The 27,502-nt window shown below is 40.3% G+C and overlaps 1 protein-coding gene across 3 annotated transcripts; it reads left to right on the top strand.

Moving 5' to 3' along the window:
* Positions 1-15,577: 15,577 nt before the first annotated feature.
* On the top strand, positions 15,578-27,240 carry LOC131221611 (cytochrome b5 domain-containing protein RLF-like). Of its 3 annotated transcripts, none has more exons than XM_058216900.1 (6): positions 15,578-15,682; positions 16,737-17,030; positions 21,423-21,807; positions 23,911-24,045; positions 25,996-26,046; positions 27,032-27,240. In XM_058216900.1, exons 2-6 carry the CDS (start codon positions 16,998-17,000, stop codon positions 27,103-27,105), a joined length of 678 nt encoding a protein of 225 aa, XP_058072883.1. In that variant the 5' UTR covers positions 15,578-15,682; positions 16,737-16,997; the 3' UTR covers positions 27,106-27,240. The 3 variants fall into 3 exon arrangements, with proteins under 3 accessions (XP_058072883.1, XP_058072888.1, XP_058072893.1); XM_058216905.1 differs by having other exon boundaries at positions 15,668-15,686; positions 16,984-17,030; XM_058216910.1 differs by lacking the exon at positions 15,578-15,682 and having other exon boundaries at positions 16,983-17,030; positions 21,549-21,807.
* The last annotated feature ends 262 nt before the right edge of the window (positions 27,241-27,502 follow it).

The following is a 27,502-nucleotide window of genomic DNA, read 5'->3' as shown; positions in this document are numbered from 1 at the left end:
TTTAGAACCATCAGTAGATCATGCAGAGTGTGGCTTACATTGAGCACTCGAAAAAGTTCATATGTCATGCGTGAATGTCATGCACCATGATACTCAAATACATTCTTTAGACTTTGAAAAATAACTCTTTAAATCACAAGCATTTTCAAAGCGAGATATCCACCATCCAAACATGAACTCATATGATTCTTGATCATTTCTCTAGGTCTACGTGCTTGCTTACCAATACAACATGTCAATCTCAAGTAGGATTAGATCATTTAAGTGTATTAAGAGTCTTTTCTACATTTCTTATAAGAAGAATATTCCATAACCAATCTTCATCATAGGACTTGTAATAAAAGTGAAATGAAGATTGCAAGACTCATGTTACACCATTAGAAGTATTCTCATAAGCAGATAACTGTCCATGTCATAATAACTAGAGTAAATGAAGTCATGGAATTTTGAATAATAGGATTAAAGTATTCAGTCGACTTAGTAGATTTAATTCACCATAATCTTTTTCTTTTTTTTAACCACATGTTAGATTTAAGCTAGCTTAGGAATTTAAAGAACATAGAAAGCTACAAAGATAGTTCCTCACCACACAATTGGTGCGATGGTTTTAAATAGAATTTCCTATTTCACATTTAGATGAATAGAAGCGTACCATGATCAAACAACTACAACTGTGGCATGAGAATTTTAAAATAAAATTCTATAAATATGGAATCTGAGCAATAGGGTTCCAGACATTTCTCCATGATCATCAACACAAATTAAAGGTTTACAAATGAAAGTAAATAATATTATAACACTCCCCACATATTAGGCTTAAACTAATCATGAATTAAATGAATGAAGAAGTAATGTGGGACATTACTGACATGATTATCAATGAAAATTTAAGAGAAATGTAACTACTATACAATCACAAGGTCATTATAGTTCTAAGCTTAACTATCTTGGAATTTCATGAAATGAGGAAGCCATGTGGGATATCCTTCAGCTTGAGTGGATGTTCCTCTTGATTTGAACCTTCTTGCAAGGTGAGTTTATGAGTTCCTAAATTAGGGTAAATGAGAATTAACTATAATTCTAATACATGTAATGGCCATGGGTTATTTAGGATTGTCCTCTCTTACTTGATCTAAACTTGATGTAAGCAGAGTATCCTTCAAAGTTGGCAACTACAAACAGCACCTGTATAGGATATTATAAATTTCTGGTAAGTCATTGCAAGGTATCAGCGAGTTGATACCGAGTTGACTCGGCTGAATACAACTAATTGATTTTCTTTTCTAAGAAAACTCACTTGTTGTAGTAACTTGCTGGGGTCTTGGATGTATAGTGAGTGCTTCAGATTTCAGGTGAGGGACATGCTCTGATTGTTTATTTTAGAGGTTAATCACTGAGTTAACTCAGTTAGGTAAACAACTAGTTTAGATATAGAACTATGACAGAGGTAGACTTGGTTTCGTTACCTGTTGGTCCTTCTTGAAGGTGTAGAGAGGCTGAATTGGAAGGGTCCTCAGATTCGACTCGAGTCAGGGTTTCACCTAAAACATGGAGGAGTCTCTAACTCAGTAACCGGTCGACTCAGTCGACTCTTCCAACGATTTGGTGTGATATTCCAGCGGTGGCCAAGATCGACTCGAGATGCTTGATGGTGCAGTTGTACTGGGTCAAACCAACCACTGCTATGGAGTCAGATCAAGGTTTCCACCCCGAAACGTGCAATAGAGTCACTCAACTCGTGACCAAGTTGAGATAGTTGTGAACACAATCGGCCAAGCAAAGGGATTTCGACAAAAACTGAGGGAAGATTGACGACCTTACCTGATGAGGGCGTTGCTTGGATGCTGAAAATGGGTTTGGGACAGGTAAACAAGGATGGAGTGCGTCTTGTGCGTCGAGTTGGAGTGGTACGAACTTGGTCGGATTGGGACAGAGTAGGCTGGCACGACTTCCACCTTGGCCCCTACAAACGGTTCACGACTTGGAAATAAAACGGGTCAGAAACTGGTTCTGACTCGTTCTCTTTAGAACTGAGTGGAACTATTGAGTTAAATAGCAACTGGAAACTAGTTCCAGTAGCTGCTTCCTCTCCCAGTCACCTTTGCTTTCTCTCTATCTTCTCTCCTCTCACCATTCCTTCTCAGAAGATGGACGACCCAATTGAGTCTAGTTGCAACAAAATTTGCAAATCGCCTCAGCGACGTCTAACCTCGCTCTCTCTCTCTCTCTCCTTTCTTACCATTTCTGTTTCTTTCCTATCTTACCTTGGGAATTGCCCTAAAATCCGGCTTCTTATAGTCGTTTCTATTTCTAGAACTATCCACAGCTAATCCCAATGATTAGCATGTTGTTAACGCATAGCTGCCGAGAGAAACTCATCATCAGAATTCTCTTAAACCTCTGAACATATGAATGGGCCCAAATAACGTTCTTTGATGAGTTTTAGGTATGATGGGCCACACGATGAATGTCTTGGATTGGAGAAAAGATCATCCTATCAAGATCCGTTGATGACAGTCAGATCGGGGAAGATGACCCGACAATCATGGCAATTTTGTAACGGCCGATTGATTTGCCAATCTGGTGCGCCCAAGCGGTTTAGATGATGCCCAGGAGGCATGTATGGCCCACCCAACGATGATTGAGGACCGTTGGTTACTACACTAATTTGGGAGAGGCGGTGACTCGCGCCATTGCGGCGTCTCACCAAAATCTCGACTTCATTACGAGATTGTTAACGGCCCTAACGTGGACGACTAGGATCCGCTCGTGGGGAGCTTCCAGAAGTCGGAGAATGGCGGAGATCGTTCCAACCTATAATGGAAGTTATTCTTCCGACTTTCGGTGCGTAAGGATCCATTTCCAGAAATCATAGGGGTGACGCCGATTTTCTTCGCGCGCGTGGACGGAGTCTGACGACTCCAAATGACTAGATTTGCCAGCCAGGAAAAGGACATGGAACTTCTCCTCACGCCAGCATTTTCCCTCTACAATGCCCGACCGGTCGTTGATCGAGCTAGCGTAGTCGACTTTCAATCCTAGGTCACAGCATGGTTAGGGTCGGTGGGACCCTATCTATCAGATGGACGGTCTAGATCTAGCTTTTGTATTCGGAAGGGTGGCCATTAACGTCAACAAATGGACGGTATGGTTTGAATGTGCATTGGGCGGGAGGAAATTTTCAAATTTCCATGGTGTTTGCGATTTCTATCGGGTCAAAGCACATTTGACCAGATACGGAAATCCCGTGCATAGCACGAGCATACCATCAGTGTACACGCACCATCAGATGTGGCGTACATTTGGTGATCTCGACCAATCCGCACTGACCATTCGTCTTGGAGAGTCATTGTACGTCTAAGGTTGCTATTTTGGTAAGTCCTGATTGTTTGTGAATGAGATCTAAGCTGTCTATCCCTACTGCAGGGTTTCTAAATCGCCTTGAACTGAAGATTGGTCTGCTTCCACTCTTGTAAAGGCTCGCCTTAAGAGATTTAGTGTTGATTATTTTAGTTGGTCTGTTGGTTTTATGTGGGGTGGTTTATCCCATTTTGAATTGAAGCGTACGATAACAATTTGGGTTTTAAGTGGGCTAATCTCATCGTAAAATGTTTAGTGAGTTTAGCTATTTAATCTCAAAATCTTAGGACTAAAATGGGAGTGGTTATAGTATCTATTTTTCGATTTGGCAATGTTGACGTTATGTACCTTTTGGAAAGCATTGTACTTGTAACCATCAGGATTTATAATGGAGAGTGTTGCTTGGTATTTTGATCATGAATCTTCATGCTCAAGTATATGTGTGTATTTCAATCATGAATCTTCATGCTCAAGTATTTGTGTGTGTATGTGTGTAAATCAGTCAAAAATCTTCCTTGTGATGCGCCAAACTCAGCACTTAGTGTATGGAAGTCGAGTGCCAGATTCAGGGCATCACGGAAGCTGTCTGTCCCCGAATTTGGGGTGTGACATACTATGTGGGGCTCACAATGATGTATGCATTTTATCCACACCATCCATCTGTTTTACCGGCTCATTTTAGGGCAGGAGCCCCAAATGAAGCATATCTAGAGCTCAAGTAGACTACACCCAAGAATAATGGAGATCAAATGTTTTATCATCGTTGAAAACTTTATTGGGGCATTGGAAGCTTTGGATCAAGTTGATATTTGTGCTTTCCTTGATCACCCCGATCTGTTTTGACCTTGTGAACGGGTTAGATGGTAAATAAACATTAAGGTGGGCCCTAGAAAGGTTTCAACATATCCTCATTATTTTCATGTGGTGTGGTCCACTTGAGCTTTGGATAGGCCTCAATTTTGGGCTCATGCTCTAAAATGAGTAAGCAAAGTGGATGGACAATGTGGATAAAATACACATCCTGGTGAGCCTCAAAAGTCCAATCTTCAAGGATATCCATGGTGTTTATGTTTGATATCCTGTCCTTGTGGTGTGATGGCAGCTAGAACAACTATTCAATCAGTTGCATGATTCTCCAAGTCACATTGAGATGGCACTCTAAAGTTTCAAGCCTTTTGATTATTTTGTTATTATTTTCCACCCTTTGTTAAGGAAAAATGGTCATGGAATTGGTTTTAGGTGAATTTAACCTATAACTAGTGTGGCAAGCGATGTGTTCTCAATGATAGATATGGATTTATGAATAAGTTATCGATGTAGAAAAACATTCACATACAATTAATGTGGCATGTAGGGGAGTAGAAATGCAAAAGAAATGTGTTAAACTAAAATTTAAAAGTAAAAACTAAAATAAAATAGTACGAAACAAGGCATGGAGATTTACAAGGTTCACTAATATGCTTAAACCTACAAGGTTGCTGCACAAAGTTTTATTTTTTCTTCTTCACATGACAACCTAGACCCCTAACACATGATACCCTATACCCTCACATGACAACCGAGACTCTTAACACATGACAACCTAAATCCAAATCATTAACACATGACAATGTAGATAGTTAATATAGATAACCCATACCTTTAATACATGACAATCACTTCAATCAAGGCAATACATTACAAAATTCAAATTGTATCTTCTTCATTATCTTCCACATGATAACTACAACCATCTTTAGCTATCTTAAATTCCTTTTAACAACTACTTCTCCTCACGACAACAACAACCACGACTATCATTTTGTATTCATAACCAAAAGTGGTTTTCATCTCTAATAAAATGCTATTCTACAAAAAACAAAATAAAATAATCAATTAAAATGTTTTCCATATATCAATATTTTATATCTCTAAGAAATGTCGTCATAGCAAAAATAAAATAAAATTTTAAGGCCTTTGAAGTTGTTGGTGGTGCCCATGTGCCGGAGAAGTTCATGACGGTGAACATATGCAAGAAAATGCAATTGAAAGGGGTGGTGATGGGTCTTTGAAAAATATGTTTGAAAAGAAAGAAGAAATTATAGAAAAATAGTAAAAAAGAAGAAAAAGAAACTCTGTACAACTAGAGTTGTACACGAGTTGAACTGCGTCAAGCTTGGCACATCTCCTCTCGGCTCGGCCAGCAGCTAACCCCAGCTTGAACTCGGCTCAGCTCAATCCTTGAGCCTGACTAGCCAACTCAGCTCGGTTCGGTCAGCAGCTTGTGCCAATTCGAGCCTATGAGACATTTTCTTAAACACATATAATAGATCATAAATCTCTCACATAATGCAAAACAATAATAATTTATTAAACACTCAACAAACTACATAAAAAAACAAGATATGATGGCAGTTTTGTTGTGTAAACTTTTCTTTTTTAATGATTTGTTTCATATTCATTCCTTCCTCTCCTGGCTGATTTTGTGGAGAATGTACGCATCCATCCGAGACAACAAGTCGTTGAGTCATTTCATCGGACACTTGAGCAACATCACGATGAAAATAACCACTTCCCAGATCAATTCAATTCGAGTCAATTGGAGTTGGGGTTCGTGCTAATCAGGCTTTTCCAAGTTGAGTCAAGCGAGCTGACCGAAGTACAGCCATATGTACAACTATCAAAATCTCATAATAAGTATATTTTCATCCATCCAATTTTCACATAGTTATCATAATAAAGGTTAGATTTGACAATACCACGTGTCATCGCTATAAATAAATAAAACCTTAAAATCCCGTCACCTTCCCTGTTTCAGCTGGCTCATAAATGGCCGACGCCAACCAGTGAGTGGGTCTTATATCCAAGCTGACGCCGACCATTGATCCTTGATTGGGTCCACCATGTTACATGTGTCTTATATCCACGCTGTCTAAATGCCGGATCATTTTAGGGCTTGAGCCCACACATGCAGCAATGCATATCCAAATATCAGGTGGGCCACGTCACAGGAGCAGTGGCGACTGACGGTTAAAAACTTTTTGTGGGCCACGGAAGTTTTGGATCAAGCTGATGTTCGTGTGGTCCCTTCACTTCACCCAGGCTCCTGTGACCTTATCAACGGGATAGATGGCAAATAAATATTTCCTGTGGTCCCAATATATATATAATTTATAGCATTCAATCACCACTGATTCCTGTGGTGTGGTCCACCTGAGATTTGGATCTGCTGCATTTTTGGACTCGTGCCCTAGAAACGTGAGGACGGCGTGGATATAAGACACAAACATCACGGTGGCCCCACAGGGATCCACCAAACCCGAGTCCCAAAATCCCACCCATCCATGCCACGCGGCAGTTTTCTGCTGGCGCTGGACGGGATGCGTCTCTAGCTCCCGACTGCATGCAATCGGCTTTCTAGACGAGCTACATTCTCCAATGTGGCCCACCCATCCATCCATCCCAACGATTATTTTTCCTGTACTTTTTTCTGACCTAAAAATGTTTACTGTTAATCATTTTTTGTTTACTGTCATTGCTTTGAAGGCCACAGATCGGATGGCCAGAATCATCCTTTTTTTTCTGGTTAGCATGTTAGTACACCCAATGTCAGACCACACTTCACTGTTAGCCACCCCCAACTATTGTAGGGACAAGTAGATGTATGGTCCCGAATGTCAATTCATCTTGTGACTCTTTCCTGCAGAGAGATGGATGTAACATATTTCGGTTCTTCCCATCTTACACGCCAAACGTCCATTTGAAGTCAATATGTCAATTCTGGCGGCCCACGAAATGCCATCGAGACGATACTCCACCAAATAAAATCGTGATTTTGCTCACCGTCCAGAAACCCTAAATCTAGCAACATCTTTGGATGATCTAAACAGTTAATATGGTGGAACGCATAATTTATGTACCATTTGCCAAAATTCATCTCCAACAGATGATACGACTATCCAATCAGTGGCCTAAAATCGTAGAGTTCATCCAAGGAAAAAAGATCTACTGATCGTAGAAATAAGATTTTCTATTGAGGAAGAGTTCTATAGAATGATCATTTAATGTTGAGATCCACAATACGAACGGACTGGAGTGGACCCGCCTATACGTTCAATGGCCAGATTTAGATCGACAATCGTGTATTTTCTTGGGATACATTCTATCTTCTCCCTACAATGCCCCGCGAGAAATTTACCACTGTACGACCCATTTACGGCCCATATACCTGTTTAAGCCCACTTCATTTTACCTCACCAGAATAAGCCCCAGCTGTACGGACAACTTGCCTAAGGTTGAAAATGCCCTCACTTTTTTCGTAAACATGATTTTTGAAAGTTACCTTAAGAGCTATGGCTACGAATTATAACTATAGCCATAGATACCATAATCTATAGCCATATAAGACTATCTGGAGTGGGCTCGTCAAACTACCGACCCCCCCCCCCCCCCCAGTTGCTGGCCTGTTCGGTGGGGCCACGCCCATCTGGTGGCCCCCTATGGCTACGGATTATAAGTGTAGCCATAGATGGACTGCCGCGCCAACAATCTATACATTTTATTTTTTTTACGAGGAGAAGTTTATTCTACCTACAATTTTCTCTAATACATATTTATATAAATATGTATATATAAGCATATAAAAAATTTTCTCTCTTTTTTTTCATTTCTTTCTTTATTCATTTAACAAGAATATCTTCTAAACCAAAATTAGTTACTTAACATACCCTATATGATTTTGGGGTAGGAGAAGCTACTTTAGCCAACCAACCTGGTTATTTTCCAAGATTCTATCAGGTCGATAGTCGAAAATCCATTTCATTCACTTCGCGATCAATTTCATTCATTTCACTTCGCGATCAATTCTATACATTTCATGGTCAATCCCGATGATTCCCCTTCACTTCACGGTCAATTCCATGCATTTCACGGTCAATTCCCTTCACTTCACGGTCAATTTTGTGCATTTCACGGTCAATTCCCTTCATTTCACGGTCAATTCCATGCATTTCACGGTCAATTCCCTTTACTTCACGGTCAATTCAATGCATTTCACGATCAATTCCCTTCATTTCATGGTCAATTACATGCATTTCACGGTCAATTCCGGCGATTCCCTTTCACTTCACGGTCAATTCTATGCATTTCACGGTCAATTCCCTTAACTTCATGGTCAATTCAATGCATTTCATGGTCATTTCCGTGCATTTCATGGTCAATTCTAGTGATTCCCCTTCACTTCACAGTCAATTTAATGCATTTCACAGTCAATTCCCTTTACTTCACAGTCAATTCCATGCATTTCTCGGTTAATTCTGACGATTCCCCTTCACTTCACAGTCAATTCCATGCATTTCACGGTCAATTCCCTTCATTTCACGGTCAATTTCGTGCATTTCACGGTCAATTCCATGTATTTCATGGTCAATTCCGGCGATTCTCCTTCACTTCACAATCAATTCCATGCATTTCACGGTCAATTCCCTTTACTTCACATTCAATTCAATGCATTTCACAGTCAATTCCCTTCACTTCACGGTGAATTCCATGCATTTCACAGTTCGAATTTATAGATTCTTAATATACGGCGATTCCAAGAAATTAACATTAGACCCTCCCAAATTATCTCACATACATCCTCTGCATTAACCTTCACGCCAATTGCTTTGAATGGGTTTCAATATAAAGAATAAGTGGAGCCAAGACAGCTTTCAACCGAACGGGGTCGACCCTGTGAAATGCATAGAATTGACTGTAAAGTGAAGCGAATTGACCGTGAAATGCATTGAAATGGCCGTGCAGTAAAGGGAATTGACCATGAAATGCATTGAAATGACCGTGAAGTAAAGGGAATTGACCATGAAATGCATAGAATTGATCGTGAAGTGAAGGGGAATCGCTGGAATTTACAGTGAAATGCATGAAATCGACTGTGAAATGAAGGGAATTGACCGTGAAATGCAGGGAATTGATCGTGAAGTAAAGGGAATTGATCGTGAAATGCATGAAATTAACTATGAAGTGAAGCGAATTGACCGTGAAATGCATTGAAATGATCGTGAAGTGAAGGGAATTGACCGTGAAATGCATTGAATTGATCATGAAGTAAAGGGAATTGACCGTGAAATGAATGGAATTGACCGTGAAGTGAAGCGAATTGACCGTGAAATGCATTGAATTGACCGTGAAGTAAAGGGAATTAACCATGAAATGAATGGAATTAACTATGAAATGAAGGGAATTGACCGTGAAATGCATTAAATTGACCGCAAAGTAAAGGGAATTGACCGTGAAATTAATTAAATTGACCATGAAGTAAAGGGAATTGACCGTGAAATGCATGGAATGACTGTGAAGTGAAGCGAATTGACCGTGAAATGCATGGAATTGACCGTGTAGTGAAGCGAATTGACCATGAAATGCATATAATTGACCGTGAAGTGAAGGGAATTGACCGTGAAATGAATGGAATGACTGTGAAGTGAAGCGAATTGACCGTGAAATGCATGGAAATGACTGTGAAGTGAAACGATTTGACCATGAAATGCATGGAATTGACCGTGAAATGCATTGAATTGATTTTGAAGTAAAGGGAATTGACCATGAAATGCATGGAATTGACTGCGAAGTGAAGCGAATTGACCCTGAAATGCATTGAATTGACCATGAAGTAAAGAGAATTGACCATGAAATGCATTGAATTGACCGCGAAGTAAAGGAAATTGACCGTGAAATGCATGGAATTGACCGTGAAGTGAAGGGGAATCATCGGAATTAACCGCGAAATGCATGGAATTGATCATGAAATGAAGGGAATTAACCGTGAAATGCATTGAATTGACCATGAAGTAAAGGGAATTGACCGTGAAATGCATTGAATTGAACATGAAGTAAAGGGAATTAATTGTAAAATGCATGGAATGACCGTGAAGTGAAGAAAATTGACCGTGAAATGCATGGAAATGACCGTGTAGTGAAGCGAATTGACCGTGAAATGCATGGAATTGATCGTGAAGTGAAGGGAATTGACCATGAAATGCATTGAATTGAACGTGAAGTAAAGGGAATTGACCGTGAAATGTATGGAATTGACCGTGAAGTGAAGGGGAATCGTCAAAATTGACCGTGAAATGCATGGAATTGACCGTGAAGTGAAGGCAATTGACCATGAAATGCATAGAATTGACCGTGAAGTGAAGGCAATTGACCATGAAATGCATGGAATTGACCGTGAAGTGAAGGGGAATCTCTAGAATTGACCATGAAATGCATGGAAATGACCATGAATTGACCGTGAAATGCATGGAATTGACCATGAAATGAAGGGAATTGATCGTGAAATGCATTGAATTAACCGTGAACTAAAGGGAATTGACCGTGAAGTGAAGGGGAATCGCTAGAATTGACCATGAAATGCATGAAAATGATCGTGAAGTAAAGGAAATTTACCGTTAAATGCATTGAATTGATTGTGAAGTAAAGGGAATTGACCATGAAATGCATGGAATTGACCGTGAAGTGAAGGGAAATCGTCGGAATTGACTGTGAAATGCTTGTAATTGACCATGAAATGAAGAGAATTGACCGTGAAATGCATTGAATTGACCGTGAAGTAACGGGAATTGACTGTGAAATGCATGGAATTGACCGTGAAGTGAAGGGGAATCGCCAGAATTGACTGTGAAATGTAACATTTTGGAAAAATTCGTACAAAGACTCGAGTACCACCTCAAGCAGAAACCACTAAGGATCAAATTATGTAGAAATTAGACGAAAATTAATTAAGTACCAAACTAAATTAATTAGTAGATTAGCTTGAACCCCTTTTTGTACGAACTGCAAGACCCAAAACTAGTAGAATCGCTAACTCTACATCAACTAAAAACCTAGGAGAAATCTCAAAACCCAGTTGCTCTCAGGAACACACTGAAACTTCATATCGGACCTGGACTGCGCGTCGAAAGTCCGATTACCGCGAAACTATATGATTATGACCGCCTTACTGGGCTCGACAACCATCTTGGGAATCAAGTCCAAATAGTATCCAGAAACGCACAACTTGAGCCTGGATTGAAGTGTGTGAGAAACGCGAATATCTTTAGAAAATAAATTCAAACTTAAGTGAATTGGGCCGTTCACTTGCAGCCCAAATCTAAGGTTTCAGACCGTCAGATTTTGACCCAACTACAACCTCGGATTAGGAAAATTTTCCTACATATGTCAGTGTACTTATGGCCCTGATCGAGTGACGATGGTCGTTGAACTGAAACTGGTCCTCCACGGTTGATCCATAAATCCGATTGGACCGAAATCTTAACCTGACATATATCCATTGTTTGAGAACTTTTTTCAGACCGTATGCGAGGTATAGACCTCTAGATAAGCTCCGTTGGCCTGAAACAAACGACTTTTGGCTATAACCTAAGTATACCATAGCCCTGGGGCCATTGAAATTAGTTCTTAGCCCATATAAAGGCCTTAATCTACCCCTCTCTCATTCCATACGAATTTCCTAAACCCTATGAGAGAGGAGAGAAAAGTGTGAGGAGAAGAGTGAAAGTCAGAGAGATCGAGGCGGTATTTCTCTCATGCGACTACACGCACTAGATCGCCTCTTTGCTATGCTACTCAATTCGTTTCGACTATGATTTGGGTAAGAAATCCTAACCATAATCTCGTTTTGGAAGTCCAAATAGAGGAATCGACGAAATAGCTAACATATTCTGTGATTCAGGTAATCGTTGTGCCGTAGACAAAGACGTAGTGTTCGAACTGAGTTCGATACAAGTTTACCAACGGAAGGTGCGAACTATAAACGTTTAGGTTATGGTTTTCAAGGCTTTCAATGTCAGCAATGATTTATGTCTGACCTGATTGCTGCCATATGATCTTAATTACGATGTATTCGATAAATTATATATGTGTATGAACTATGTGTTTATATATTGCATTCCATGTGTAATGTTTGAATGAATATGAAATTATGATTTATGCTTTCTATGACTTTTAACTGAAAATACATGTTTGTTGTAGGTATAACAACTCCCTTGTGAAAGGATTTACCATAATATATGCTATAACTAACTTAGTCATGTATGTAGTAAAGTGTAGTCTAAGTGTTTGACAAAATGTTTGAATGAGAAATTATTTGACAAATTGTATTTAATAAGGGTATTGAGATAGGATTCTCAACTACCATACGAATATCTATAGTTCCGTTTATGTAATTTATATTGCTACTACATGATTTTTGTAAAAGATGTATATGTATATTAACATGTTCTATGTGTTTGATAAAATGCTCACATGATTATTGTACTTGTATTTGTTGTTAAATTGTTGTTATGATTATCACATGTGAATATCAACTGCTTTTGAGTATGATTGAGACTACTACGTAGTCCAGGTAATCGGTAACAGTTTTCGATCTAGTGGCCGAATTAGTTTCGTCACAATGAGTACGTTCGATGAATCTAAGTGGTACGGTGATTGTCGGCAGTGGTTAGGCCACGAGGAGTGCGTATGCGCTCCATGTCGATTAATTTAGAGTGCGCTCGTACCAATCGGACTTGTCAAGTAACTCGATCGGCCTAATGTGTATTTACCATGTATGGACGCTACTACTTGAATCTAAGGTACCACTTACCAATGCAAAAGCCATTTTAACCTTGGTACCACGAGCCAGGCATGGTGGTGTATGGGACACCATGGTCGAGCTGTCGGCCTACACTGGGGTGACGAGCCTCCCCGTAGTGACCAGTGAGCAATACAAACTCGTGAGCCGAATATGGTAGTATATGGGACATCTATTTTAGGAATCTGAATAAGGGAAATGGTGAAATAACTAACCTACTTCATGATTTAGGTAGCCTTTGTGATGTAGACAAAGGCGTGGTGTATGAACCGGGTTCGTAATCGGCGTATCAGCGGTGAAATAACTTGCTTATCATATGTGATTAACTAGGATTAACGACCCTAGATGGATCATTGTTTGGGTAAATGATATAAAGGGAGGTACTTTAGCTTCCCGAATCTGCTGCATGAATAGGTTTACTTAAGGACTTGGCTAACACGACCATGCACCGCATTGCATGTGTCTTTGGCGTGAGAGTTGAGCACAGTGGGAGTTTAGCATGCGCGACCGTGGGATGATGTCGCAGAGAGAGTGTAGGCGAGGACATGCATCATCAATACATATCATCATTGCATTAACCAGAGTAATTAGGGAATGCTTGTTGTAATGCTTTATTATTACTGCTTGACTGAATTGATAACATGTTAACCTTTGCCTCATAGTACCACTGAGTTGATCACTCACTCCCACTTTGGGATGATGTTTTAAAACACCAACCAGACTATGTTTTAGTTTCAGATGAGGGCGAGGCTTATGAGGCGAAGCCCGACTTTTATGATGACAATGAGGAGTTCTTCTACATGCAACTCTCTGGCAGGTTTATGTAGACCTGGAGTTGTGTCGACGGGGTCACAGGGATACGGATTAGATGCCATAACATTGTATTATTTTGTAAATTTTGGAACTATACATGTAATTATTTAACCTGGTAACATGTTCATACTCTGGGGACTTACAACCACTTATATGTTTTATATACTTATCATAGTCTTCCGCTTGCGTAATCCAATTGCCTCTGGAGTATGATATACTGTTTTAGTGTAATCCCATTAATGTTTAATGCACTAATACGGATGACATTAAATCATCATTATCTATGTTGCATAAGTGATGCGTTGAAACTCGGGAGTTGAGCTTCTACTCGACCCCCGATTTTCAGGGCGTTACATGAAATGTATGGAATTGACCGTGAAATGAAGGGAATTGATCGTGAAATGCACGGAATTAACCGTGAAGTGAAGGGAATTGACCGTAAAATGCATAGAATTGACCGTGAAGTGAAGGGGAATCGCCGGGATTGACCATGAAATGCATGAAATTAATCGCGAAGTAAATAAAATGAATGAAATTGACCTCGAAGTGAATGAAATGGATTTTCGACTATCGACTTGATGAAATCTTGGAAAATAACCAGGTTGGTCAAAGTAGCTTCTCCTACCCCAAAATCATATAGGGTAAGTCAAGGAACTAATTTTGATTTAGAAGATATTCTTGTTAAATGAATAAAGAAAGAAATGAAAATAAGAGAGAACTTTTTTTTATACACTTATATATACATATTTATATAAATATGTATTAGAGAAAATTGTAGGTAGAATAAAGTTCCCCGTGTTAAAAAAATAAAATGCACATATCGTTGGCGCGGCAGTCTGTCTATTGCTACGGTTATAATCCGTAGTCACGAGAGGCTGCCAAATGGGCGTAGCCTGGTTAGATCGGCGTAGTCCCGACGGACAGGCCTGCAAATAAATGTTATGGTGGGCCCTACAAAACTTTCAACCGTGAAAATCAATTTTCGGCTGCTCCTTGTGGAGTGGTACAGTTGATCTTTGGATATGACTTTTTGTTTTTTATAATGCTCCGAAATGATCTCGAAATATGGATGAACGTTGTGGATTTAATAAATACATGACTGTCGGGCCATGTAACTTTGATCTCTTTTGAACCGTTCGTGCAACTCGCAGTTCGAGGAGCGTCAGCGCTCGTCTTCGAGCACCAGCCGATCCGGTTGAAGGAAAAAGCAGGGGCATTTTCGACCTTTGATAAGTCGTCCGTACAGCTGGGGCTTATTCAGGTGAGGTAAAAAGAAGTGGGCTCAAAACATGTAAATGGGCCGTAAATGGGTCGTACAGTGGTAAATTTCTCGTACCCCGCCGAAACAAACGTTGGAATTAGGGGGGGTACGATACTCAGGCACCGATGATGTTTTATACGCAGGCACGAAGATATTGTATACGTGACATGTACTATCAAAACTAAACCGATTAAATTGTGTGATACACTGTCCGTAAGTCACACTACCAAAAAAACATTTGTTGAAAAATTCTAACCACTGATTCTTGGACACTTGTGTGTGGAAACAGGTCCATTGAATTTTTTCCTTTTTTCATTTTTAACCGTCCATTAAATGTCCATAAATCCGATAGTGGGATAATGTAATAACTGTAATTTTTAGTCCATGATACTTGGAAACTACAAGCCTAAATTTGGACGGTTTAATTTGTCTTTATAATATGAAAAAGTATTCAATTTCCTAGAAATTTGTAGGTGCCTGCCTATCATCCATCACACAGCCAGAGTATGAAAGTTTTTCTCAAGATCTATAAAATCCCATTCGCTGGATGTTCCCATCCCTGACTACCTGCATCAAAAGCCAATACCGAGCGTCTTCCCAGATAGCTAACGTGCGCTGGAGGGAATCGAGTTGTGGTATGTTTCGCTACTTTTTAGATTATTGTTTCCCGAAATTTGCAGGCATTTGTTCACGTGAACTTTTGCCTCGAATTTCTAGAAACTTCTTTTGGAAAATCAGTTTAAATTGTGGCATAATTCAATCGAGTTCATTTTGCCTATGTTGCGACTCAGAATCACCGATATCTGTTGTTCCTTGGGTCCCACAGAAATGTTCTGATGATTAGAACCGTCCGTCTTACCGATGTGATTCAATAATTGCGCTTCAAGGATGATCACATAACCTTTGATTTTTGGAGTTGAGTGTGAGACGGTGTTAAGACTTGTTAAGTCACAAAATCGCCCTCTTACTGGGGCTTGTGGAGGATAAGAATCCAATAGATGGACGGTTGCGATCATCAGACTGTCTTAGCATATGGGCCCCAATTGGGAGACGTATGCTGGCTATCCTGAGTCGTGATATAGGTGAAAAGGACTCATTTGGCTCAGTTCTGGTAATGGATTGATGAGTCGACTCCGACTTGGTTAGACCTGATACAGTTTAACACCACAAGTCACCCCAACTCGGCCGAGTCGGACTGATTCATTTCCTGACTCTGGACAGTCGTGACTCGACTCTTAAATTCTTCCTTCTGGTGGCAAGGGCGGACTATTTTTGGGGCAGGTCTGGGCTGGGCCTGATAGACTGGGCTAAAGCTTGGGTAATTCCAGCCCATTAGGTAAGAAATTGTTATTGGGCTTGCTGGGCTGTAACAGGCACACCAGCCAGGCTGGTGACATGTAAACCCTCGATCAGTCCAATGAGTGGCCTTAAAGTCGGGTCCATGGTTCAATCCACGGGGACTCCAACCTTAAGGTGAAACCAAGCACCAAGTGGGCTCTGCCATATAAGGGTCGCCCGACCCAGCTTTGGGGCAGGCATGGACTTATAAGCTTAGCACAAGGGGCCAAGAATAATTATTTAGCCAGGCTTGGCCTCAGATCATCTTAGCATGACCCGGCCCAGTGGCCCAGCCCGTTTCATATGCCATTGTACGCCCAATCAATTTTTTTTTATTATTTTTTTTTCTAGGCTTGGTGGTTGGGTGCCCTATGCTAGGGTTGGGCTCGGGCATTGGGAGTTTAAGTGTCAGGTTGGGCAGGCCTAGATGGTCTGGCCCATTGCCACCCTAGTGCCCTAGCTTTTAGGTAGGCCATATGACTTAACCGGGCCGGGCCTATGCTTGTCAAAGGGCTGTGACTGACATTTTCTGGGATTTTACTTGCGCTTTGGTTACAACTGATTGCATTACTCGGTACATTGTTGGACAGGCAGAGAGAGAGAGAGAGAGAGATGGAAGATGATAATGACTTCACCTTTTGTCAGGCAAGTAGATTTCTCTTCACATTCTATTGTATGTGTGTGTAGTTGATTTATATACATGTGGCAAGTTGTGTAGGTGTACTTGAATCAAAAGAGTTTATATTGTAAGCACTATCGTGGAAGGGGGTTGCTGTTGCCTGAATTTGGCCAATAGATGAGATTGATGTAGAGCTAAGACGGCTTATGGCCTTGTTATCGCCCTCCGATAGATATGCAAAAACTAGAGAAAATATGAGCAATGAAGGGGTGCCGATGGCCAACTGCTGACCCTCCGATGCCTAAGTTAGGTTTGTAGAAGCTAATTGTAAGGAGGTAGATTGGGGCTTAGATGCGTCACCTCGTTTCTCTCTCCTTTGCTTTAGAGTATGTGATTGTATTTATAGGGTATGGGAGAAGGTTTCAGACCTCTAAATCCCACTGTGCTACGTTGGAGGGTCCCTGATCTAGTAGGATTCTTATCCTGAATATGTCGGAATGATCTTCAGCCGAGATCAGGCTGGATCCTTATATTTTCTGGATCTGGGGTGAGATTCGCTCTGGATTTCTCATACTGTCTCTCTGGCAGTGGTCGACCTTGTCAACCCGGGATGATGGGGAGCTCGGGGCTCAGAGCCCAAGCTCCTTCCCCACGGGTTCCTTACTCGTGTCGTAGATATTCCTGGCGGGACGAGTCCTCTCCTACTGAGCTTTGTCCTTTAACAGTTCAGCTTGGTAGCTCATCTCTGAGCTGAAGGAACTGCCCGTCTCGTGTTGATGGACATTTTGTTCGGACCTTGGTCACCCCAATTCGGAGGATCTTCCTCACCTCAGAGGCATATCACTTGTAGATAACTGTTACTCTTCCTGTGAGAAGATCCCTCCCCCCCTCCCCCACCCTCCCCAAAAAACAAAAAAAAACAAAACAAAAAAAAAAACTTCCGAGCTCGAAAGTGAGATTTTTGGGTGGAATTCTAACTCCCTATAGCGATATTTATTGTTTCTTCCTTGCACACTTTATTGAACAAGGCTTATTGCTCGGTGAAGGGTGGTAGATGTCGAATTTTGCACGAGTCTCCTCTAAACACCTCTTTGACTATTTCCAAGTACTCATGTCGGTATGGAAGGTGCCTTCTCAATCCTATCTTCCTCTGATCATTGCCCAATCAAGGCAACGTGCTCAACTGGAGGTTGCCTTCTTCAGCCTTTACCCCACCCCGACACTTTTGTCCGACTACTCAGGTTGGTATGGAAGGTGCCTTCTCTGGCCTATCTCCCTCTGATCGTTACCCGATCAGGGCAATGTGCTCAGCTGGAGGGTGCCTCCTTCGGCCTTTCACTCAGCTTGGCTCTTTCGTTCAATCGGGACGGTAGCCACTAAGTCTTTCGCAGTTGGAGGGTGTCTGCTCTGGCCTTACCCTTTCCTTGGCTCTCTAGAAACTGCGCTTGTCACTTATAAACAATATAATGATCGTTGATGTAGGAAAAATGATACTTGATTTATGGAAAATCATTACAAATGGCTAGCACCTGAGGTGTTTGTCAAAAATTGAATGGCTGAAGCGCTTGTAGAGCTCAACCCGATGAGTCTTCATTGATAGTTGATCTTCAGGTGCTCTATATTCCAAGGATGGGGCAGAGCTCATCCTTCTAAGTCTTCGTGCTTAGGTAGACTTCTTGAAGCACCAAGTCCCACACTTTGAAGCTTCTATGCTTCACTCTCAAATTGTAGTATCGAGCAGCTCTCTGCTGATAGGTGGCGACCTTCACTTGTGCACCCTCTCTAAGTTCTTCGAGCAGGTCAAGACTTAACAACATTTGGCCTTCATTTTCTTCTGGCCGGAATAGCTCGGTTTGGCATGAGAGCATTCCAATCTCAACTGGAATCATTGCCTCGGCGCTGAAGGCCAGTGAGAAGGGCGTTTCCCTCGTAATTGTCCAAGCTGTAGTTCGATATGCCCATAAGATGTGCGGTAATTCTTCTGCACATGTCCCCTTGAACCTCTCAAGCTTAGTCCTGAGGTGGCCCTTGATGATTTTGTTGACTGCTTCCACTTGATTGTTGGCTTGAGGGTGACGAGGTGAGGCAAACGCATTGCGAATGCCGAGCTGCTTACACAGACCTCAAAATCTAGCATTGTCGAACTATTTGTCACGATCAATGACAATGGTGTGAGTTATGCCAAATTTGTAGATGATGGATTTCCAAATGAAGTTGGTCATCTTCTGCTCAGTGATCTGGGCTAAGGAGTTGACATTGGCCCACTTTGTGAAGTAGTCGACAACAATAATGATGAACTTGGTCTATCCCTTACTTCTGGGCAAGGGCCGATGATGTCGACCCCCCACTAAGCGAATGGCTAATGATTGCTCATCGGGGTCAGCTGCTTGGGTGGTTGCATGGCACCGCCGCGAACCGCTGGCACTTGTTGCATTTTCCCGCGAATTGCTTGGCTTCCTCATGTATGGTGGGCCAGTAGTACCCTTGCCAGTAGAATTACACACGAGCTAGGCTGAGTCGAACCGAGTTTGACCCAAGCTTGGTTTGGCTTGTTTATGTGACACCCTTGTGCGAGATTTTCACGAGCCGAGCTTCGATCCTATCCCTACTATTTGAGCTTGGTTTGATCCAGATTATACGAGCTTGAGCTTGATTTGGTTTGCTCTAAATATCCAATCCAAGCTGAGCCAAACTAAGCCAAGTTCGAATAGGGGTCAACTCATTTTTATTATTATTATTATTTTAAATAAAATAAATAATATACATAATGTGAGCTTTATTTATTTATTTATTTATACAAAGAGCTTTGACACCAGCTACATGGCCGATGTTGAGGTCACCAGCCAATTCTAATCTCGCTTTAGTGTACTGAGTTAACTTTGCGGGCCCACCGTCATGTGTATGTATTATCTACGCTGTCCATTTGTTTTTAAATATCATTTTAGGACATGATCCAAAATTGAATCATATCCAAAGCTCAAGTGGACAATCCACAGGAAATAGTGTGCATTCATGTATATGTATTATGTATTATCTACATCGTCATGTATATGTATTATCCACGCCGTCCATTCGTTTTTACATATCATTTTAAGACATTATCCCAAAATTGAATCATATCTAAAGCTCAAGCGGATCACACCATATGAAATAGTGTGCATACAATCTACGAGTCGAATCAAGCTGAATTAAACTGAGATGAATCAAGCTGAGCTTTGAGCCGAGCCTGTACTACCTTGGTTTGAGCTTGGTCTGTTTTTTTAAACGAGCTTGACGTCGAGGCTTGGTTTGGTTTGAACTTTTATTCGAACCAATCCAAGCTGAGCTTTTAAGCTAGCTTGGTTTGTGTCCAACACTACTTGTCGGATTGCTTTGTGTGCCATTGTTCTCCCTCATGAGTGATTTCCACAAACTGCTTCATGGATTTCTCTCAAGACATACTCGGCTTCTTCTGGTCGCAAGCACCTCAAATAGGGTAATGAGAACCCTTTCTTGTATAGGATGTCTCACAATATGGTATACCAAGCATACCAATAATTGATTTTCCATGCTCTGAGCTTGTCCTCCGGCAGCTCACCTTGTTACACATAACAGATGATCAGGTCCATTTAGCTCGACCCGTTGTTGACTAAGAGGGCCTCTTTCAGCTCGAGTTGACTGATGCTCAGTTCCGGCGTGAACTCTATCGAAACAATTTTGGCAAGGTCGGTGTCGATAGTCGAGGCCAACCTAGCTAGGGAATTTGCATTTGCATTCTTGAATCTCGGGTCTTGTACGATCTTGTATCCTTCGAATTTCTCAAGTACGTCGCGAACTCTGCTCATGTAGGCGATCATCTTCTTGCCTTTGGCTTGGTATTCGGTGGTCTTGGAGTCCAACCCATTTCAAGTCCTGACTTGAAAACCAATTTCCAATTGGGAAACATATCCTACTTTGAACATCTCCATAACAACTAGATAAGGGCGTGTTTGGTTTTCCAATTACAATGGTAATGCAAAGTAAATGAGCCATCATTATCATTTCTAGGTGTTCATTTAAAGAAGAATTATGGCTCGGAAATCGAAGGTCAAATACACTTGTAAAAGAAATAGTAAAGGAAATTGTAATCATTTCATTTTTACATTATCAAACTATCATTTTTACAGTGATTTCTGGGTGAAAAAAACAATGGTAGCAAACTCATCATTGCAGTCAAAGGTAGGTGATGTCACCACACATTTTGTAATCATGACCCATTTCCAGCCATTTACCATTGTAATTGGAAAACCAAACACCCCCTTAATGTGGTAAAAATATCAATACTGGATTCGAAATAGCATTTCCCACACACAGCTATCTTCAATCTCTTCAAATTTGTATGGACAGATTGAATATATGGTACCAATTTCTTAAGAGCATTGGTGAGCATTTCTTTGCAGGTTGGTTTAGAAACAGATGAAGACCATTTGGAGTCTCCCAAAACCATACCCAACATTGCCAGCATCACGATCAAGGATGGCGATTCGACTGGTCTGAGTTGTAATACAGTCAATAATTCTCTACAGGAGCATAATTCATCATATGATGCGACGTCCACTAAGTCGGGAACTGACTGTTCTTTGAACTTTAAGGTTATCCATAGGCCACTTCCAAAATTCAAAGCAGGTGTGTCATTGCAACGATGTCTTGGGGATTCAGTTCATGGTTCCATGCAAAAGAAGGATGTTACAGAAAAGTCCACCACACGTTCAAAGTTCCTTTTTGAGAAAGGGTTTAGCCAAATGGACTGGTTGAAGATCGCGCGGACACATCCTGACCTTGCAGGTACTGTTTTCACTTACACAGCAGAAAGTGTTCAAGCATTGTTTGCTGCGAAATATGTTATGCAATCCAGTCATCAAATCAATGAGAATTCATGGCCTGAACAATTGGCATAGATGATATAAACACACCAAGCAAGAATATTCGAGCAGAGATGGGTAAACAACTTACTGAATTTGGAATCTTTGCACCCGTGACAGGTCACTAGTTACAAGTACTTGCAACAACATTTTTAAAGAACTGAGAAACTATCTCCAAGAACAACCCTTTTTATGAACCCTTAGGGGGCATTTGGATATTAAGTTACTTAAGCGACTTATGCCTCAAGTAGCTTATCTTAGTTTCTACTTATTAAGCAGATAAATATATTTGGTAAATAACATACTTATCAACTTCTTCTCTCTTTCGTCTCTCTTGATTCGCTCTTCAACAACTTTAAGTAGAAAAGCTTTAAAAAAAATTAGCTGAAGTGATTAACTTTAAGTAAAAAAAGTTACTTATAAGTAATCAAAAACTAAACTTATCTGAAATAAGTTACTATCTACTGCTGTAAGTGGAAAAAGTAACTTATTTGGTGGTATCCAAATGGGCCCTAAATCTAATGGACACATCCAAAATCCCCATGAACATCTAACTAGGCTTTTCCAACTGTTAGACTGGATTTCAAATTAATATATTCTATCCGATGTAGGATACTCTATATCTACAAGGATTTGGTTTGCTAGAATACATACAGTTGGATACTTCAGGACTATAGCTGTTGGATCTGGGGTCACATTCGGTGATCCAAACCATTTACAAGATGAACCTCACCCTTGTTGGAGATCCTGGTAATGAGGCTCTTTTTGGATACTTAAGCATTTAGATTATTTAACTTTTTTTCTGTTGAATATGGACTTTCCTTCACCATTGCTTTGTGTTCCATTGATTTCAAAGTCTAGAATTTTCCAATCTTGAAGGTTTTTTAGGCAACCCCCTTAATCATTGTATTTTGTCATATCAACAGTTTGGATCACTGAATATGATTCCAGATCCAATGGCCACAGTCCCAACAAATCCTACAGTGATATGTCAGGATGTATTATTGCAAACCTCTTGACCAAATTGTCGTGGACCCAAAAATGGCATATGTAGGTCTAGAGAATCATCCCCAAAATTCATCAAGGAATAAAAAATTCAATAACTATAATCATCCAAAAATAGCAACTGTAATCCCTGAGATTCAACCGCCAAAACCAGCAACAAACAGTTCAAAAATTCACCACATGGTGGGCCGTGTGTTTGCATAATTTGGTACATGAAAATAAAAAAGAAATGATAAATTTTTAGGATGCCATTGTTTCTTATTCTCTTTAAATTATATTGTAACGAAAAATAACCATATGCATGATTGATGGGCCATTTAAACTCCTAGGCACATGAAGGTCATGTATGATTCAATGGAGTGCACGGATAGCAGGAGCCGGAAGAGTCTTGAGTGGGCAAAAAATGGCCTAAACACGCACTATAGCTAATGTTCCAAAAATAAAAAATAAAAAAATGCAGTATTGCCTCTGAAGGCCATAGCTTTGCAACTTGTTATCTGTTTCGTGTACGTAACATGTCATCAGAAAGCTATCGTCGAGCTCTACACCCCAACCAATCACACCCATGGTTCATTGGCACTCAAACAGTTTTGCAAAACCCAATTGTTTTAGGGGTCAAATTTTGGTTTATGAGCAAGTCAAAAATACTGTCTTTAGTAAGTTGCTTTTTGCTATTTTCGGGGTTTTAGGACTTCAGTTCTAGTCTAAAGACTTTATTTTAGTCATCTAAGAGATGTTTATGAGTTTTGGTAGAATTAGACGTCTTTTACTATTTTTTAAAATTTTTTTTACTATTTTGGGAAAGTTTACTAGTTTCATTTGATTGAGATTCTAGGGCATCTTTTGCTTTTATGAGGCCATCATTCGCATTATAAACAACGCTTTTCTAGTCAATACTGTCGATTTTATTTCTCATCTTAGAAAATTTTCTTCCTTTTGGATTCAAGATTCCCCATGGATTTGAGGTTTATCATAGAGGAAGAATACAGTGATTGAGTGTCTAATGTATTGTTTGCTTCAGGATTAAGGGGGCAGTCAAATGAACGGTTGATTTCTATGGACGAGGTTAAGCAACACAAAACCGATAGCCCTATTTGGACGGTTTTAAAAGGACGTGTATACAACATTTCACCCTACCTGAAGTTCCACCCTGGAGGTATGTATGTAATTTTATTTTATTTTTTCTGGGCTTGTTTGGATAGAGAGAATCCAAGATTTGGGCATTGGAAACCCATATAGAATCCTTGGGAAAGAAAAACTGCAGAATCCAATGGTAGTTCAATGTTGTTTTTCATGGAAATGTTAAAAGGTCAACTGTCGAGCAGCAAGAGCTCTCTCTCATAACTGTGAAAATCAACATTTAACATGCTTGTTTTTTAGAAGCATATGATATCCATGTTTTCTAGGAAACCCATGAAAATGGAAATTGATTTCTATGCCTACTTTTTTAACTCAAACAGGGGAAAGTAGATTTCCATGGAAATCGATTTCTTTTCTGAGGTTTTCCACCTACCCAACCAGTCTCTTATTTTAAATTATGACATGGCAATCTTTGACTCAATGATGTTTGAGCGTGGCTCTAACTATTGTCAGATCGGTATCAGTGGGAAACAAAATGAGGCACCTGCCAACCAACACCCCTTACCCATCTGAGTCTCTCTGAGCAAATTGCATTCCAAAACCAGTATTTAAAACCATGGGCTGGAGTAGACACCTATTTTGATCGATATTCACAAGTTTCAACGAAATCTCTTTTCAGAATACCCACAGCTGGTTTATTAACAGGACCTGAGATTCAAGCCCAAGCCTTTCCCGTAACAGTCATTAATGGGCCTAGAATCTGGCCCTGGCCTAGCCTCTATAGATAATAAATAAATAAATAAAGTTGTCAGAAGCAGGTATGAGAATGCTGCTTGTTAATCAGGCCCTTTCCCTCCCAAGCCCATCCATCGTCATTGTCATAACCTTATCCCAACTAAGTGGGGTTGGTTACATGAATCCTTTTCCACAATTCCACTCTATCAAGGGCCATAACTTCAGTTAGACCACAGGTGGCCCGCTTTGATACCACCAGATAAGTTACTTTTTCTGCTTACAGCAGTAGATAAGTGACTTATTTCAGATAAGTAAGTTTGGTTTATGAATAGCTATATGTAACTTCTTTCTTAAAAGTACTTAATTACTTCAGTTAATTTTTTTTAGCTTTTCTACATTGCATAAGTTGCTGAAGGGAGGCATCAAAAGAGACGAAAGAGAGGAGAGGCTGATAAGTATGTTGTTTGCCAAACATACTTGTCTTCTTAATAAGTAGAAACTAAGACAAGCTACTTGTGGAATAAGTAGCTTATCTTAAGCAACTTAGGATCCAAACAGGCCGTAAGTCTTTTCTTACTACCTCCACCCACATCCATTTGGGCCTTCCCCTTGCCCTTTTAGAGTCTTCAAAGTACAAATTCCTTGTAACTGGCACAGTACTTGGTCTCTATTGCACATGACCAAACCATCCAAGTCTACTTTCCCTCATCTTATTCCCTCTTGATGCTACTCCTAAGTTTCTGCAAGTGCATTCTTTTATAATTCCATCTTTTCTTGTCTTGCCACTCATCCATCTCGACATCCTCATTCCAGCTACACTCCTCTTATGAACATGTAATTACTTAACTGCCCGACATTCTTTCCCATAAAGCATGGATGGTCTTATAGCCATCCTCTAAAATCTCTCCTCCTCTTTTAGTGGTACATGGCGATCACATAAATCTCTAGAGGCACATCTCTGTTTCTTCTACACCCCTTGAATTCTATGGACAACATCCTTCTTAATCTCTCAACTCTCATGAATTATTGACCTAAGAAATCGAAATCAGGTCCGAAAATGTTCCTGAAATCAAGCCTAAGCATGGCTTAAGGCAGGTCGGGATAGACCCAATGGGCCAGCACGTCTTATTTTCAGCCTACTTGACACTTAATACATGTGTTAACTTTTCCTAGTGCTAATCCAGTCGCATTTGGCTATTTCTGTTCAATGTAATATTTTTTTTAGCTCTGCAAGCAATTCGCTGTAACTTTTCATATGTCATGACATTTTTATGATCCATTCTCTTCGCAGGGGTCGATATGTTAATGAAGGCAGCTGGAAAAGATTGCACCTCATTATTCAGTATCCTTCACTAAAATGTTTTTCTCCGAAGGTCTTTTGGTGCCAGTTTATGGCTTTGAATCTCTTTCCATCCATTTTTGTTTCTAATTTATTTTATTTTGTTTTATTATATCTTTTTTTTTTTTTTTTTTTTTAAAAAGAAGGTACCACTTCCTTTTTTCTCTTAGGGGTTATTTTCCTCCTTGGAAAGTAGTCTTGATGGAAATGGAATCCACTAGTAAGGGTCTATCTATACTCATGTTTGATTACCAGGCAACAGTCTCTTTCACGGTGTGTTTTTTTTGTTTTTTTTTTTTGGGGGGGGGGGGAGGTGTTTATGATTCCTTAAAAAAAAAGAAAGAGAGCTGGGGAGTGACGTTATGAAGATTTGGTAACCCCTCAAACAGTCATATTTTTTAAATTCCTGATACCCACATCCAAATTCCCAGTAACTCTTTCCCAGCATTCGAAAGTTTCTTAATTCCTGATAATGGCTTGGCCAGTACCCAAACGTGATAGATAGAATCTCTTTCACATAAAATCTGTTTCACACTATCTTAAAGACTCACAGAATCATCAGCTATGATGCACAAGCTCCGTGGATGAGATGCCAAAGCGTCTCCACCATAGTCATGGCATGCATACACAATAGGATCATTGATTTGGTTGGCTATGATGTTGATGGGTGATAACTCACAATGAAAGGTGCTTGGACCATATCAACCATTAGATGAGTGGCCTGCAAATAGACAATCACAAAATCGAGTAAAAAAAAGAAAAAGGAAAAAAGAAAATTGCAGCAGTCCGCATTCAATTGGTGAAAACATATTTCAATTACCAGTTTCCGGGCCACAGCCCATCCATTTCGGAGTCCACCAAACATAAGTTTGTTGCATCTACCAAGGGGATTGGAAATCCCACATCCTGACAACATTTCTCCTCACATTTAAATCTTCATTAGTCCAAGGATTAGTATTGTTGTGAGGCCTTTAATCCTTCACTCTAGACAAGTACCATGCTTGGGTGAATGCTGAATTCTTGCTGGAGAAGTGCCTGGTTGGCACCTTAGACGACAACTGATGAAGGACAACCACAGATCACTGGCCGAGTTACTGGGCCCAGTCTTCTTTGCCGTGTAAATTATAACTTTTTGCTGCCTCTGAACCTTATATTATAATTCCATGTGTATCATAAGTGATTATACGTCCCCCAATTTATCTTTTTTTTTTTTTTTTTTGTGGGGGGGACTAACTGCCTACAGGCGGCCATAGCCATCATTCCACCAACATGTAGGAAATCATTACCATGAACGTGATGGACTCTACCATGAATATTGCCTTTGTTGAAAATCAGGCTAATCCGCTCACCAGGTGGGTTACACTTGTATGTTGAGTCAGGCCATCAGTTGTCCATTGATTCAGAATGCGAGCCACCTAATGAGTGGACCTGCCTTAGGATGTTAAGGAGATTATCCTTG

This window comes from Magnolia sinica, chromosome 1, assembly GCF_029962835.1.
Source record: "Magnolia sinica isolate HGM2019 chromosome 1, MsV1, whole genome shotgun sequence".
Classification (NCBI taxonomy): Eukaryota; Viridiplantae; Streptophyta; class Magnoliopsida; order Magnoliales; family Magnoliaceae; genus Magnolia; species Magnolia sinica.
Note: the sequence above shows the minus strand (reverse complement) of the source record. Positions and strands in the feature narration are given on the sequence as shown.